Source organism: Copidosoma floridanum, unplaced genomic scaffold (assembly GCF_036245765.1).
Source record: "Copidosoma floridanum isolate Cflo_tuat_1 unplaced genomic scaffold, Cflo_Japanese_pri ptg000024l, whole genome shotgun sequence".
Lineage (NCBI taxonomy): Eukaryota > Metazoa > Arthropoda > Insecta > Hymenoptera > Encyrtidae > Copidosoma > Copidosoma floridanum.
In genome coordinates this window covers 1,359,436-1,375,763 of record NW_028321901.1, presented here as the reverse complement: position 1 = coordinate 1,375,763, position 16,328 = coordinate 1,359,436, and the positions used below count along the sequence as shown (strand labels likewise).

The 16,328-nt window shown below is 32.7% G+C and overlaps 1 protein-coding gene across 1 annotated transcript in view; it reads right to left on the bottom strand.

Moving 5' to 3' along the window:
- The window catches only part of LOC106637206 (Talin_middle and talin-RS domain-containing protein rhea), a 912,483-nt gene that overhangs the window by 606,887 nt on the left and 289,268 nt on the right, over positions 1-16,328 (bottom strand). Inside the window, exon 6 of the mRNA XM_089595075.1 lies at positions 4,079-4,167. Within this exon, the coding sequence (XP_089451201.1) occupies positions 4,079-4,167 (89 nt within the window). The remainder of the gene's footprint in view (positions 1-4,078; positions 4,168-16,328) is intronic.

Sequence of the window (16,328 nt, the reverse complement as noted above, 5' to 3'; positions counted from 1 at the left end):
ACATGAGATATTATTTATGATATCTGGTGAAAATAGTTCGTCTTTACTGTGAACGGGCACTAAACCAATTGGCGTACTCCTTCAGCCTTAATCGAAGAGATTCTAAGGGTTATCTAGCCACGTCTGTATTTGCAAGTATACTCTGAGACAATGCTGAGTAGCAGCTTCGAGGAAGGAGGATTTTAGAGTTTAAATACAGATCGGTTTCCTGTTTTGACGAACTTTTCGTAGCGTGACTCGTCAACTGTGAGTGTAGTATTCTTTCGACTTTATAAACGTAAAATGATCACATTGCCACTCACTGCAATTTCTGTAGGAGAAGCTTCGGAGTTGTTGAAAATAAGACAACTGTACTGGAATTGGGCCTATAGCGGCCAAATGGGCCACCCACGCTGCCACGCTGCAGTCAGAAACTAAATGTTTCTGTAGTTAACATTTTCGGAACTTGCATTCTAATCTGATAAAACTTTAACGTATTGTAGAGTAACTTTAGAAAAATAACAGTGCGTTCGAAAAATGTGCTTATGTTGGCAACAAACTTTTCTATAGCAGTTTTTTAAAAGGATCTTTTTTTTATTTCCACTGCAGTGTACAAAAAGTTGAAATCCAATCAAGCAAAGATTGAGTGTGGATAATAAGGGCTGCTCTACCTTCAGTTAAAGTTTTAGCTCATAATATTATGCAGAACGCAAGTTGTTGGGTCTCGAAAAAATTGCCATAAAACTTGATTTTTTATCATTTGCGTATAACCAATTGAACTAATTGGGATCCAACAAAACTCATTTTTTTCGCCTTTTTATTACGGTTTCTGAAGTATGCAACCCTCGTGTCGTCAGACGCCTAGTTCTCGGGGAGATCGCAAGAAACCAGGTTTTACATATTTCGATATTAATTTGACAAATGCACTGCAATTCAAAAGTTATAGAAAATAAATATATTCATATCAATGAAAAAGTCTACAAAAAAATGTGTTCAATTGTTGGTATTAGTTTTCCGTATTTGAGCCCCCCGATGGGCTTGATCTGCTTGAGTGAGTTATCTAGAACACGTCTTCCTAATGTTCAATGATAGTTATCTTAGTTAAAATAACAGTTACTTTTTGCTAACGTTACATATAATAATTTAACAAGTTTACCTTATGCTATGTACAATGCTACATTATAAACTCAGATATAAAAAAAGTTATTTAAATGTTTCTTGCATTATTATCGAAAAATGTAGGAGAAACCAACAAGTTTGACTGACTTGTTAACAAAAACCGTATTTGAAAGCAAAAAATTTTTTTAAACGTAAAAACCATTTCATTAAAAAAAAACAAACAATTTTTTCTCTTCTTATTATGTAGAGAGAAAGGTGTTACAAAGAATTTTGGTGAAATACATGAATAAAAAATATAAAACAAACACAGGATAAAGAAATGCAAGAATATACTGGCTAACACTTAGGTGAATTGAAGCTTTATGTTAAATATTTACGCAAATACAGCCAGAAGGATCCTAATTAAATACTATAAATAACAACTAACAGAAAATTAATAAGCCAAAGCAGAAGATATAAGATAAATAATATTGTAAATATTAATATTGGATACATGTGCATACAAAATAAGAAGACCTGCAAGTAGAGGATAAAAGCAATAAACATAGAGGATAAAATAGTACATTAAGTTGCACTAAGAAGTAGAAGAAATCTAAAGAAAAAAGTAGTACCCAAGCAAAACAAAAGGAGACCATTGCATTAAATTTGTTCACCAAATTAAAAAAATTTGCAATCAATATTATTTTACAACCCAGTAAACAGTTGTTGAATACCGTTAGAAGTTGTCACATACATGTGTATGTAGATGATGATTTAATATACATAAAAACAAAAGTAAACCAAAAGCTTACAAAAAAAAAGTTACAGTAGTGATTAAGTACAGCTTATGGTAGTTAAAAAAAGAATAGTAAAGAAATTAATTAATAATAGTATTCATGAAAAATACGAATAAAGACATGAAATGCTTGTACTATCAAACAAAAAAGTATTGTTGTGTATTAAAGGTACATAATAAATTAGAAATCATAAGAATCTTTACTTATTAAATAATAAGATCTGGCTAGACGGGGGAAATAGAAAGAGCAATAACTGTAATTTTAAGAAGTTTTAAGACACAAGAAGAAACTTATTACCAAACAGATATTACCGTAAAACGAGTTCTTTATGAAAGAAAAAGCAGAATTATAATGCTGAACGTGATCTGCGAGGGTGTGTGTATATACGTATTTATGGAAGGTGACTTATGCATAATCTGGGTGGTATGAAAATGTATACTCATAACATTAAAAAGTTATAAGAACCATTGGCATAAGTCAAACTTTGTCCTCATATTAACTATTGTAGCTCTTTTCAATAATAAATGGTCATCATTAAATTTGAAAGAAAACAATGTAGAAGCAAAAGACAAACAAGACAAAAGGAGTTCTAATATTATGTCCAATATAACTTTAAAGAAGTACACATAAGAAATAAACATATTAAAACAAATGTCTACGAGTACGGCAACATATACAACGATATTATTATACAGTTAAATTCTAGCGTATAGTAAATTATTCTTTATAATACTATTATTATCATCATCATTATAATAATAATAATATTGTTATGATTATTATTATTATTGTTATTGTTATTATTATTTTTATTATTATTATTGTTATTATTATTGTCATTGTTATTATTATCATTACTATTGTTATTATTATTATTATTATTACTATTACAATTATTATTATAATGTGGGGAACTAAGCTTCATGAACAAAAGATAACTTAGATTTATAATCAGAGGGATCAGCACTGCAGCTTTGCCTCACTTTTCACCACTTGCAGACACAGCTACAGGAGAAATGTAAGCTTGCTTACTCCGTATGAAATAATTAAAATTTTTCTAAATGTCTGGGCTTTTTATTGCATGAAACTGTATGAATGTCCCCTCATTTGTAAGAAAGTTGTATTGTATTTGTGTAAATGACTTTTCGTAAGAAGCAATGTTAAATGAAACAACTTTACCCATTAATGTTTTACTTTTTTATTGTGAACAATATATAAATTTTAACGCAGAAGTCTTAGTTGCTCAAATAATTCATACTAATATTTAAAAACAATTTCTTGTCATTTTTAATGTTAGGAGTAACTTCTATAATCATTTTATAATAGATATTCCTAGTGTTCAAAACTTAATGTGTATTATAAAAGAATTATGAACATACATAAGTTTATTTAGACAAGTATGCCACTTGGGCATGTAATTATTAATGTCTTCAGCTGACAGTTGGCTTTTACAAAGAATATACAGAATTGCTTTTTTTGCAAATTTTTGAGTTCAAACAAATTCTTGGAAGAAAACAGAAAGCTTTAATAAAACGTCAATAAAGATTACAACTTTACTGTAAAGTGTGGAGGATAAAGCTCGTTAATTTGATGTAAAAAGATATTACACTTAAATTTTCGATGTATATGGAACCCTTATCTTATCTCGCATTCTAAACTATACCTAGATGCAGAGGTGAGAAATTTTTTCCTATTTGATCTCCATACAAGATTACTTTAAATTATTTTAGTTTTATACTAAAAAAATAACTTACTTTATAACATTTTTTAACCTGTCACTCTGATAGACTTCCGAGTTTGAATAATACTTTCTTGGGCATGTTTAACATTTTGGACCGTATTCAACAAAAATGGAACATTACCAAATGTAATATATCATTGTTTTGTAATAACTGTAGAAATTTTTTTTACTCTTGTTATAATGATTTCATGATCCTCAACCTAACAAATTACCTGTAGTTCTTCTGATTTTTGTATTAATAATCAAATACAATAAAAAATTTTTAGTTACACTTTATTAAACGACTATATTTCTGATTCTTATTATAATTTAGTATTAATACCATTGTTATTTTGTAATTATCTTTAATTTCTCTTCTGTTATTATAATTATTATAGTATTACTGTACTGCCTTTTAATATAATCGTAATAAAATTTATTTTGTATTTTAAAAAGAAAAAACTATTATGTAACGGTAACTTACTACAGATGGAGCGTGAGCAATGTTTACTTGACCACATATAGTAGTGTATTGAGCAGAATCTAAATATCCTGTTCCATAAAGTTTTACTCCTGAAAAAAAATCAGATGGTAGCATAAGCTATTGTTATTTGTATCAGTTATATCTAGAAAAAAATTTTTTGAAACAAAGAAAATAAGTTATTTTTAAATTTTGTCAAAAAAATTCATTCTTGTGATGTATAACACAAAAAAAGAGTCAGAGTATTATGTATCACTAGTCCATGTTAAATTTTTATTTTATTAAAAAAGAGCTGTGTAATACTTCTAATAAAAAGTGTCAAGAAGTCCTTTTAAGTATCTTTTACTTTATGGCTTATAAAAGCCTATATTAAACAATTATGAAATAATAAATGTTATACTATTATTACGTAAGATATTTACAAAGTAATAAGTTACAATCTAAGCTCGAGGTTGGGACTTCCCAAGTAATACACCTGTACTTCTCCCTCCAAACAACGTGTTTGACTTTTTAACCTTCCTCTTTTATGAATATAAAGAGGATTCATCGATCTCAAAGTTTGGCATGCAACGTAACCTCCCAAATTAGAATCAAAGTTTTTAATTTTGGACTAAAAGCAGTACTGAAATAAAGAACCTTTCTGCTAAGTGTTTAATGAATGGTTTCGAAAGAAAGAAAAAAAAAGATTATTTACTTTTTCTACACTTATAATGTATAGTTAATTTATTTTATTTGGCCTTTTTCCTGAATACCTATCGTAGCTAAGTTTAAAAAAAAAGGATTTTTCAATTTGGCTTTTCTAATTTAATTGTGCTAATTAAAGTGAATGAGTTTTTTTAATAAGGTTAAGTTTCTTCTTTTTCCTTATTATTTAAAAAAATGTTGTAATCAAGAATCAAAGCCGTCGTTGACTTACATGTAAAAAAAATTATTTTTAAAAAAATGTAAAAAAAAAAGTAATAAGCGTAGACGCAACATTGCGTACGAATAAAACTAGAAAGATCCTAGGTTTACCTTGACTGACGAGACACGAGTGTTTTTTAAAAATACTTACTATTGCTGGAAAAAAATTGAGCTCTATTGATTATTTTTTTTTTATTCTTTTTTTTTTATCATGATCTTATTCATTATGAAAAGTTAATATTATAAAATGTAAGTGTTAACTGGCTTTAAAGTTAAAGAATCCAGGAGATCGTTTAATTCCATCAAAAAAATTTTATTGTGTGTAGAATATACAAAAATACTTGCAGTGTTGGGTTTGTGTGTTAGGGTATGTGTATATAACTTGTCATTTATAAGGACATAATTGACCGATTCCAATTAACAGTGCTCACAGCCTTAAAGCAGGTTACCCTTAACTGCTTTAATAATAAAAAAAAAATTAATTTCATTCAGTAATGCACAATACCCTTTTTACGTGCGGTATTGATTACCTTACCATTTAAGCTCAATAGTCAAGTGTAAACATTAACATATATATATATATATATATATATATATATATATATAATTACATTTAGGAATGCTGTCAGAGAAAGCACTAAAAAATAACCACAAGATCATCAAATCTTTTCGTAGGCCTTACAGAAGGAAAATTTCTTGGTCGGTACATCATTAAAAAGTAAAACACAAAACTGACAATTTGTGCAGAGAAATAGATATCATAATCAATTAATTCGTTTCTCCAAATATCTATTTATGCATATATTTATTTATTTATTTAAGCATTAATACTCAGGTATGTGACCCCATACGTTTCAAATGACAAATAATCTGCTGAACCACGAATACAGAAACAGGCGCTTAATTTCATGCAATACAATGAAATAAATGACAAACAATCTTACAGCAAACAATAGAATCACTACACCATACATATTGAGGTAGTAGTCTCCCCGAATATAAGAGATGAAGAATAGAATCAATATTCTTCTGTCAACTAGTGTATAATTAGCTTACTATTAGTGTCAGATATTATCGGATAAAGAAGGTATATAACAATATTTTTTAATTTTTTTGTAAATCTGTTTATCAAAACATGGGATAAATAAAAAGACAACGTTATTTTTACTTTAAAACTTTTAATTTCTATACGATCAAAATAAACAAAACATGAATTTCTTCTGTAATTTAACACTGACAAATTTATTAGCCTTAACCTGGAACAAAATGTATCTTTGGGATAATGTTAGCTAATTGTAAAAAATCTGAAAAAAAAAATTATCAAAGAAGCTTAGTGTCAACAATAAGTAGGATTTTTTCTGCAAATTAATGATGGTGAATGTGTAGGTATTTAGTTTAAGAAAATCTTACCTTTGTTTGTTTTAACCACACAAAAATTAATAGGTTTCAAATAAATGTACTGTTGTTTGTTTTATTTAGATAATACATTGTTAGAAAAACTATAAATATTCGTCTTTTCTAATCTACATTGTTCTTCGTGTATTTGGTAGTGTCACATTTAAATTTAAAAATAATTTCACGCTATTTGACTACAGGATATTAATTTTATTATTTATGCCTATTTCTTGGGAAGCTATTACCTCAAGTGCAAAAAAACTATTGGCTGATGTCTTACAGTAAGCTATCCTAACTGTATAAAATAGACCTTTTTTTTAGTGTTATTCTAACTATGAGCCATACTCAGTACAATGTAACGATGTATCTGGAAATTAAGTTTGTAAAAACGGTAAGGCATAATTTACATATAGGACTAGCGTTTCAGATATTATCCTAATCTACATTTGAGCTTCACTTTCTAATTGTCTGAAGAATTTTTTTTGTTATTTTGTACATTCATAATACTCATACACTTAGTTGATACTTATGGTTACTATAACAAAATATTGAAGATATGTAGTAAGAACTTAATTTACGTAGCTTACAATAATAAAGTAAATTATTCAGCATCCAAGTTACATACAAACTTTTTGGTGAGTCTTATTAATGGACCTTAATGACAATAATTTATAATGAAAAATTGTCATGTCTTTTCTTATTACGATATAGAAATAATCGGCAATTATACATGTACCACTTCATTATATCCAATAAATTTTACTTTGTATATTTTGTCATAAACAAAATTATAATTAAATTAAAGGAAACAAGTATGATGTAATAAAATATTGTGTGCTTATTTCAGCGTTGCAACGAACGAAAATGTTTTTCATCTCCTACTTTTAAATTCTCATTCCTTGTTATCATTAACTTGAAATGTTAAAAAAAAAAAAATTTAACTACTGAAATGTTTTATTGGTTAATGAGAGGAATGAAATAGAAGAATCTTTAGATGAAGAATTATGTTCAAGACTTTTTACGTGACTGATAGTAAGGTTCTTTAAATTTTGAGTAATTTGTTATGCAGATAAGTTTTTAAAAATTTGTACAAATGTTATAGTAGTTGTTTGTATCACAATAAATATTAACCATTTTTTAGTATGCATTACCTGTTTTTCTGATAGTTTTTTTCTAAGAACCAACTAATTAATTTCATTTACAAATCAAATCGCAGTATCATTAAGATAATAGTAATATTATGAAACATACATAAATTCAATAGTAGTATTAGATTGTGCAATATTACGAGCAAAACGTTATATTTATTATTTATTTCTCAATGACTCTAACTCAATTATTCATCGACTTGTTACCAACAAGTAGTAAATTGAATGTTATTTTTAATAAAATAGCTGTTGTTAAAGAAAGCAACTACAAAAACTGTGTGAAAGTTTTATATACACGATAAATCCTTGATCAGTGAGCATGAAAACCATAAAAAAAGTATACTGCTAGCTTAGTTAGCATTTTTGACATATTATTTGCTTAAGGTACTTAGTAAAGCAATTGGTTTTGGTGAAATAGACGTATGATATTTTTATTACAACAAACATAGTTGAATCATGAACATAATTTCATTTAGCACTTCTAACTTAGTATTTGTTTAAAACAATTGTTTATAATTTGATGTTTTAAAAAATAAACAATAGATTTGTAATGAAAGTCCATAAAAACCTCGGAAATAGGGTGGTGTTTATAGTTTTAACGATTTGCACCAACTATTTGCTTAAACAAATTCTTTAAGCAATTAGTTCCTGCAAAATAAATGGCAAATTTGTTATAAGATGTCAAAATGAAAAAAAAGCATTGGTTGTTTAAAAAAAAATTTTCAACTATAGTTGTTTAAACAATATGCTTAAACAATTTTTTTTTCAATATAAATACCAGGTTCGTGCTCAGCACCCGTGGAAGACATAAAAATCACTACTAACTTATTTTTCTTAGTCACACCTCTCACGGAAATCAAATATAGGCAGCTGGGTAGTTCTACAGCAACGATCTTCGTGCCACCGTCATAATACATACAGTAACGCAGACATGCGAGGAGAACGAATTATAAAACGAGACTTCAAGACGACTAATATCACACCCAATAATAACTTTTTGGTGCAAAATTCAGTTGAAGCGGGAATTTCGACACTTTTTTTGCGTTTCGTCCTACTGTGCATTATAGAGTAATACAAAGAATCGTACAGAAATTTATAAGTGTTTAGGTGATCCCGTACAGGCAGGAAATAAAGGATAACGAAAAAAAATATTAGAGTACCAATTATGGAAAATTAAGACGAAGTGCAAAGTGTCGTAATAAGTGTAAGGGAGGACGAAATTCCCTCGTATCCAGGAAACGAGTCAGAGTCAGAATGGCTGATCGTGTTTTTGAAGCATAGCCTGGAATTCCAAAAAGATTCAGAAAAATAAATTAAAAGCAGCGCCTTTTCATGCTATAACTTTAAAAAAAAGTGAGACCAATTATTACCAAAGGAAAAGTCACCCTAACCGCTGTACAAACAGCAGGGCCGAGTCCGGAAAATTTCAATATAGATAATACCGTTGAAGATAAGTCATTCTCGAAAGATGTGAGATATGGAGCTGCAATGATTATAAGCGTTTATATGAGGAATGGGGCAGTACACGCGGGAAACACACTCAGAAATTTTAATACTCAACGAAAATTACCATAGAACTCACGACGAATTCTTGAAGAGTCTACGGCACAAGGATACGGAGGATTTGCACGTACTAAGCAATTAGGTATTTCTTGACCTATCGACGAACTGACAAAGGTACAAATATAAAGCGTAAAATATCAACAAAGGGCAAAGTTATTTGATTTTTCATCGCAGAACAATAATTTAAATGGAAAATTTCTGCTAATCAAACAACATCTGGTTCAACCAGGTGTGCCAAATTCATGCAGCCCTCAAATCTATACAACATACCAGCTCATGTGAATAGTGAATCAGGAGGCATCTTAATATTTACCGGATATCCAATTAACTTTCCGCTATTTAAAGAGTTGGTACATATATGAAAAACAACGATTCCGTGGCCATTTAAAAGATGTTTTATAGGGACATTAAGGAATAAGTTGAAGGGTATAGCTGCAGATCAGTTTCGTGGGCGGCTCTTACTATTTGACATGGTCTATCAATTTTTACTAGCACACATCGAGCATTCAGCAAACAGGCAATAAGGTGATAAACAAGTTTAGTAGTAGAAAAGCAGCAGGCATACGTGTACACAACGGAACCCATGAAGGTGCATACCCATCGCAGGTAGAAACAAAGAAGCTCAATAGCAGTACACCAAGCTTAACACAGCCCACAAGAGAACTTATAAATAAGTTGCATGACGTCAATACTTAGGTAAGAGAACCACTGACAACGAGTGTGTACGTTGATAGGATGACGAGCAAAAATAATTCACTTCAAAACAGCCTACAAATAAAAGAGACAGAGCAAGGAGATAGTAGATGTAAACCCTTTTGTAGAACCATACATATATTTAGAGCTGGTAAGACCCCCCCCCTCAATACGCATAAAAAGCTCTTGGTTACGAAATGGTAAGGTAAGATTCTATGCCGATACGGGTGCAGAGATATCAGTCGTAAAAAAAGATAGCCTTCGTCCAGACAATTTCGTTGACAAAGGGACCCAAGTTAAAACTGTTGGAGTTACGCACGGTGAGCGTAGCACATTAGGTATAGTAGACATACCACTGAATAGCCTGGTTTGTACGTGACATGTGGTCCCACGTGACTTCCTTCTAAATGTGGCAGGTATAATTGGTTGGTATATTTTTAAAATGTATACTGGCCGCATATGTGCCCGGAAAATTATTTTGCAATTAGGAAGCATAAAAATGAAATTAGAGCCTGAGATGCTCAAAATTCCTGCCGAAGATAATTTTTACGGCAAGTTAAATTAAAATAAAATTGCGACAGTAGAAAAAATAATGGAACTTATCGACATGTCTAGCTGTAAGGAAGAGAAAAAACTACATGTCAGAAAACTTAAAAAACATAATTCCTTTGTGTTTGGTCTGGATGGAAAGCCGCTAAAAGCCACTAACATATTTAAGCATCACATCAAGACTACAACGGATGAATCCGAGATGGCGAAGCACTATAGGTACCCACTGGAATTAAGGGAAACAAATGAAGAAACAAGTAGAAAAATCACTAGAATAAGGTATAGTCCAACGATCAAAACTATTACACAGTTCTAACATGTAAATTAAGCGCAAGCATTCAGGGCTGGACAGAGAGAAGAGCTCGTAGTGACCGATTTTAGATAGCTCAATGAAATTACCGTAGGAAGCTGCTATCTCTTATCATTCCAGAGCGACATACTTGAGCATTCAGCGTCAGGTCAATGCATCACAGTAATCGATTTAAAAAAAAGCTTTTTTCAGGTTGAAATTCACGAAGAGGGCGCACATAAAACAGCATTTTCTGGGCCTGACGGGCATTATCAGTATAAGAAAATGCCAATGGGATGTATGGACTTACCCAATACATTTCTTAGAGCAATGTCACTTGCTTTGGCAGGTCTACAAGGGTACGAAATAGTGGTGCACCTAGATGACATAATGGTGTTTGCCGAGATGCATTATATGCCTTTTAAATCGCTTGCCAGAGGCTAGCTTAACCATCAAACCTAAGAAGTGCCAATTTCTAAAACGGAAATTTAGGCATATTGTTGGGGATGGGCAAATCAAAATGGATCTAAAGAAAATTGATGCAGAAGGACAATACGCGAGACCTACTAATGCCAATAAAATTAAACAGTTTCTTAGATTTGTCTACTACAACAAACGATTCATCCAGAATTACGCAAAAATTGCTTAGCCACCCTCTAAGCTCTTAGAAAAAGGAACATAGTTTAAATGGGAAGAGAAGCAGGAGCAAGCCTTTACGACACTTGTTGAACCATTATGTAGTGAGCCGGTACTCGTTGTACCTAATCTAGACGAGCCTCTTATAGTTACAACGGATACGTCAGATTACGAAATACGGGCAATATTAAGCCAAGGTGAACTAAAGAAAACTAAACCGTGTGAATATGCTTCACGATGCCTCCAAGAAAGCAAATTACGCTACCTGACGTACGATAAGAAACTGTTGGCCGTAGTGTTCGCAAAAGAGCAGTTTCGGCCATACTCATTTGGGCGCAAATTCACAGTGGTCACAGATCATGAGCCACTAAAAAATTATCATACGTCAAAAAACCCCTAAATAAGATTCAACAGGCTGAAGGCGGAACTACGAGGCTATGAATTTGATGTGGTAGTTTGAGTTTGTTTGGCCAGGCAGTTCAAACAAAGCACCTGATGCACTCTCTCAAAATCCAGTAATAGGAGAGGGAGAAATCAACACTGAGTGGCTACGCCAAAAACTGTATCAGCTGGCAGACGAACAGGAGAAAGAAGGACTAGCTGGTGTCGATAAGCCTCTGGCATGCATTTTCAAAATTCGAGCGACCTGTAAACAGCGTATTCGGGGAAATACAAAAAAAGGAAAAATCATTTATCCTGATTTAGATAAGAAAGTACAGAAAAAAAATAAAATTTTGAGTAATGGAAAGGTAATAAACGTGATATGAGAATAGACGGTCGAGCTGACGGTAAAAGAGACTCTGAATTCAAGAAAAAAATTAAAATAAAACAAAAATTAAGCAAAAAAATAAGGAAAACAGTAGGAAAATAAGGTTGCTTAATTTTATAGTTAGCAATTTAAAAACGGAAATAGACACGAAACAATCGATGAAATCATTTAACACGGGCTGGTTAATGACACATTAGCCTATATACGAAGGGGGGACCGAATGCAACGTGGGATGAAATCAACAAGCACACCAGTGATCGAGAAGAATGAGGTCAGACCAAAGTGACGGAAATCTCATAAGCGTCAGTAAGATACACATACAAGAAAGCAGGCACCGTTCTCCATTACAGAACTCAATGAGAGAAGATATGATTGTTGCAAGTTGCGAAACACCAATAATAATGAATAGTGAATCAGGAAATCATGGTACGGGACCCGATAATTAGGGCTGGCAGCTAGTACAATCAAGCTTGGCAGCTGAAAAGGCAAAGGAAGTGAAAGGTTAGGAAGAAATAAGGGATACTCGAGAGTTAACGGAAGCAGACGAGGTAGCTGAAGATACCAAACCATGCGGAAAAGGTGTTTTCGAAGACAGAGGTAGCGAGATATTGGAGAGAGCCAATCAAGCATGAGAGAGATTGAAGGAAAGAGAGAGTGAAGGAGAGCCATTATAGTATGAGCATGTAGAGAATAAGCCGCTCACTGACGGTTCTAATAAATATAATAAAAGGGTGCAAGGGAAAAAACAATTCTTTGAGGGACAGAATGAGAATAAGCGTGACATGGAAACAGAATTCACAGGTTTGGATACATCAGATCATGAAGCAAAAAAGTGGCAAGAAAAAATTACGAGACTGATTGCCACTGCACGGGATGTTCCTATTTTTCAAGGAATGACGGACAGAGAATTAGGTAATATTATGAAAGAATCAGGTTTTTAAAGGGGACTTAAAACGACGAGTACACCAGCAGCAGTACCAATCGAGGAAAGAAAAAGAAAGTGGTGCAAAAGACAGCTCGATACATTGAACAGACAAAGGCCAAATTTTTCAATGACGCTGCCAATAAAAAGCGTCTCGAAGAAAATGGAACAAAACAAGGAGAAGGAAGAACGTAGGTCAGGAAAGCTTTCAAACAGCACAGAAACAAACTTCGCTCTAACAACAGAGGTGGACAAGGATCCAGATATACACGATTTGTTGGAGGGCAGATCAGACGAACTGCAGGTGCAAGTTATAATCGACGTAAGAAGGAGAGATGTAGAGGGAAGGCCAGAAAGGAAGATTGAAGTGTGGGAGCCAATTAAAACATACCTAAGGAAAAAGAGTCACAGGAGGAAAGGGAAAAAACAAACTCAACGTTATGTGGAATTCATAAGCGAGTCCAATTTGAAGAACCGGGGAATCAAACAGTAAAGGAGCACAACTCACTATCAGACACAATGGCGATGATGATCAAGTGGCTGGCGTATCTTAATGATAGTACCCGAAGAGACAGGAATGAATAAATTCAAACTCATAAAATACTTTGTAAAGTGCCAGGACCACCACACGACCCACTGGAACAGTGCCTATTTCACAGCTTAATATTTTTATTTAATTCAAACCTCCTAACTGACGAACTGAGAATGATATTAGAAAGCTAAGAATACCTGCAAAAGCTTAGTGAGCTGGAGTCAACAAAAAATTTACAAAAGACACGTACAAAATATAGAAATGGAGAATCTGTACCTTTATTTTTGCAAGAATCCAAGAAAAACGTGTGTGTACACCTCAAATGAAACCAGGAAAATTATATTTATACTCACCATATTGCAACGGATAAAAAAAAAGTCGACCATTTACATCTAGAAGATAACGACAAGAATGCCCATTACATGCCCCTAGTACAAAATTCTAGCACCGAATCGAAAAGTGATTCACACAACGATGACAGTCGTAGCAGTAATAAGCATGAAGAACGCAAGAGTGAGCCAGAACTAGACGAAAGAATAGACCTGCGTAAGCGGGAAAGGGATAACAAAAGTTAATTAAGAATGGAGCTTGACCTCATTGAAGAAGGGACGAGCACAGACATACATACACAAGAATGACGAGGAGACAAACAACCGACTAGCAGCGATGACAAGAACTCTGAAATTACTGTGGAGGGAGAAGTAGAGCAGGTTACTAAGTTTAATAACGCTTTATGTGAAATAGAAAGGAAGAATTGAACTAACAGAGTTATACAATCACCATCGATGGAAAAATACACGGTGTCCAAAACTCACCTGCCGCATGAGAGACTACCATGGGTACTAAAAGAAGGGGAAGATCCACCCGTGTGCCAAAAGCTAAACAAGATTGAAAATCATCCCTTAAGGTTTCTCGAAAACCTGGCGTTTATGGCGGTAACGATAGCGGTGCCCAATATAGAAGCGATAGATGCCTCACATGAAAGAGTGTACATACATCTAACGTGCATAAGCAACGAGAAGACAGTTGTGGGTAAAGGTAAAAGAACTAAAGAAAGGAAATTTACGGTTATACATCTATATATCAAGTAGCATTTGGAAAAAATGGTGCTCAAATCAAACAACAAGAAGTGTATTAAGGCTTTTAAAGAAATAATAGTTGCAAACAGCATTTAAAAAATTGCAAATATCTGAAATCTAGCGATTCTTCATTTTACCCAATAGTGGTACTTTGTCGATATTTTCGAAGAAGTATGCAAAGACACTAGATTGGCCACAGTACTCTACACCAACACACCAAGACATATAGTGAGGTCGCGAAAGACTACTACTGGAGAAATTTATGCCGAAACATGAGGTAAATAAGTTTGGGATGCCTCTCATGTCAGAGGAAGAAACTTTTAAGAGTAAAAACAAAAAAGCCATGCTTATAACATATACACCGAGCAGACCTTTTCAAAAAATTTCAATAGACTGCTACGGACCAATCAGTAAGCCATCAGTAAATAAATATACCTATATTTTATCTATGCAGGACTGGCTAACAAAGTTTATTGTTCTTGCACCAGTAAAGAGAGCAACAGCCGAGGAGACCGTGAGGATGATAACTGACAAATTTATAGCACACTTTGGACTCCGGGAACATCTACTATCCAACCGAGGTACCTATTTTATAAATAATTGCATGGACGAACTAGCAAGACTGTTTAAAATAGACAAAATGGGTAGTATAGTATTTTACCCTCGGACAAATAGAGCCATCTAACAAATGCATTACATGCTCACAGAATACATAAAAGTCTATGTTGAAAAAGAGGATCAATGAGACGAACACCTACCGTTGTGCATACAGTCACATAATACTACAGATCATGAGAGTATAGGATACTCACTGCATGAGCTCGTTTTTTGACAGAGAGCGAGAACACCAACTATTTTTAAAATGACAACCAACGGCCAGATGTTGAACGAATATTTTAATGAGGTGGTAACAACACTGACAGAGATGAGAACTATCACTACAATGAATTAGGTGCTAGCAAAATACCAGTCGAAGTATTATTATGACCGTAAATTAAACACGAGATACTACCTCGAGGGAGAAATGGCTTATGCGTTAAAAAAATCTCTGAAAGGGAAATTCGACACTCAATACAAGGGCCCTTAGGAAATAACCAGCATTGATCATGCAAAAAAAATGTCAAGCTTTAAAGAAAAGACGAGGTGAAAATATCTCACTTCGATGAAATAAAGAAAGGATGCGTAGTAAAAGCCCCAACGAAAAAGGTGAACATAGAAAGAAACACTGAGGTACAAATTTAAACTGCTTACTTTGCTTCAATTTTTGTGGGCCTTGGACGCACTGCAAAAATGTAATGGAAATTAAAAAAGAGCAAGAAAATGTTGACATAAGATATCAGTATAGAGAGACATGCGGAGGCACAGTCAGAGTATAATACAGGCAATGGCAGGCAGTTTTATCTGGAAAATAGTAAATAAAAGAAGGTCTTAAGTATTAAATTGCTTAAGCAAGCATAAGTAAAACATGTGTGGCTATCTCATATAACAAAAAAAAAAACCATGCTATAAACGGTTTTGCCTGTATAACATTCTTGTTGTCAAAACAATAATCATATAATAAGACTTTAATTCGTAAACGTACACAAAAAAAAGAAAATACATATATCAGGAAAACGCAAAGGCATGCAGAAAGACAGAATAATACTAACGAGTCTTTGATTTTACAACAGTTTTTTTTTTTGTATATTTAAATACATACATTTTTTTTCTCTCTTCTTTTCTTGTTTCTTTTGTCACCCTTTTATGTATGTTCCCTACTGTTTTCTCGTCATCAT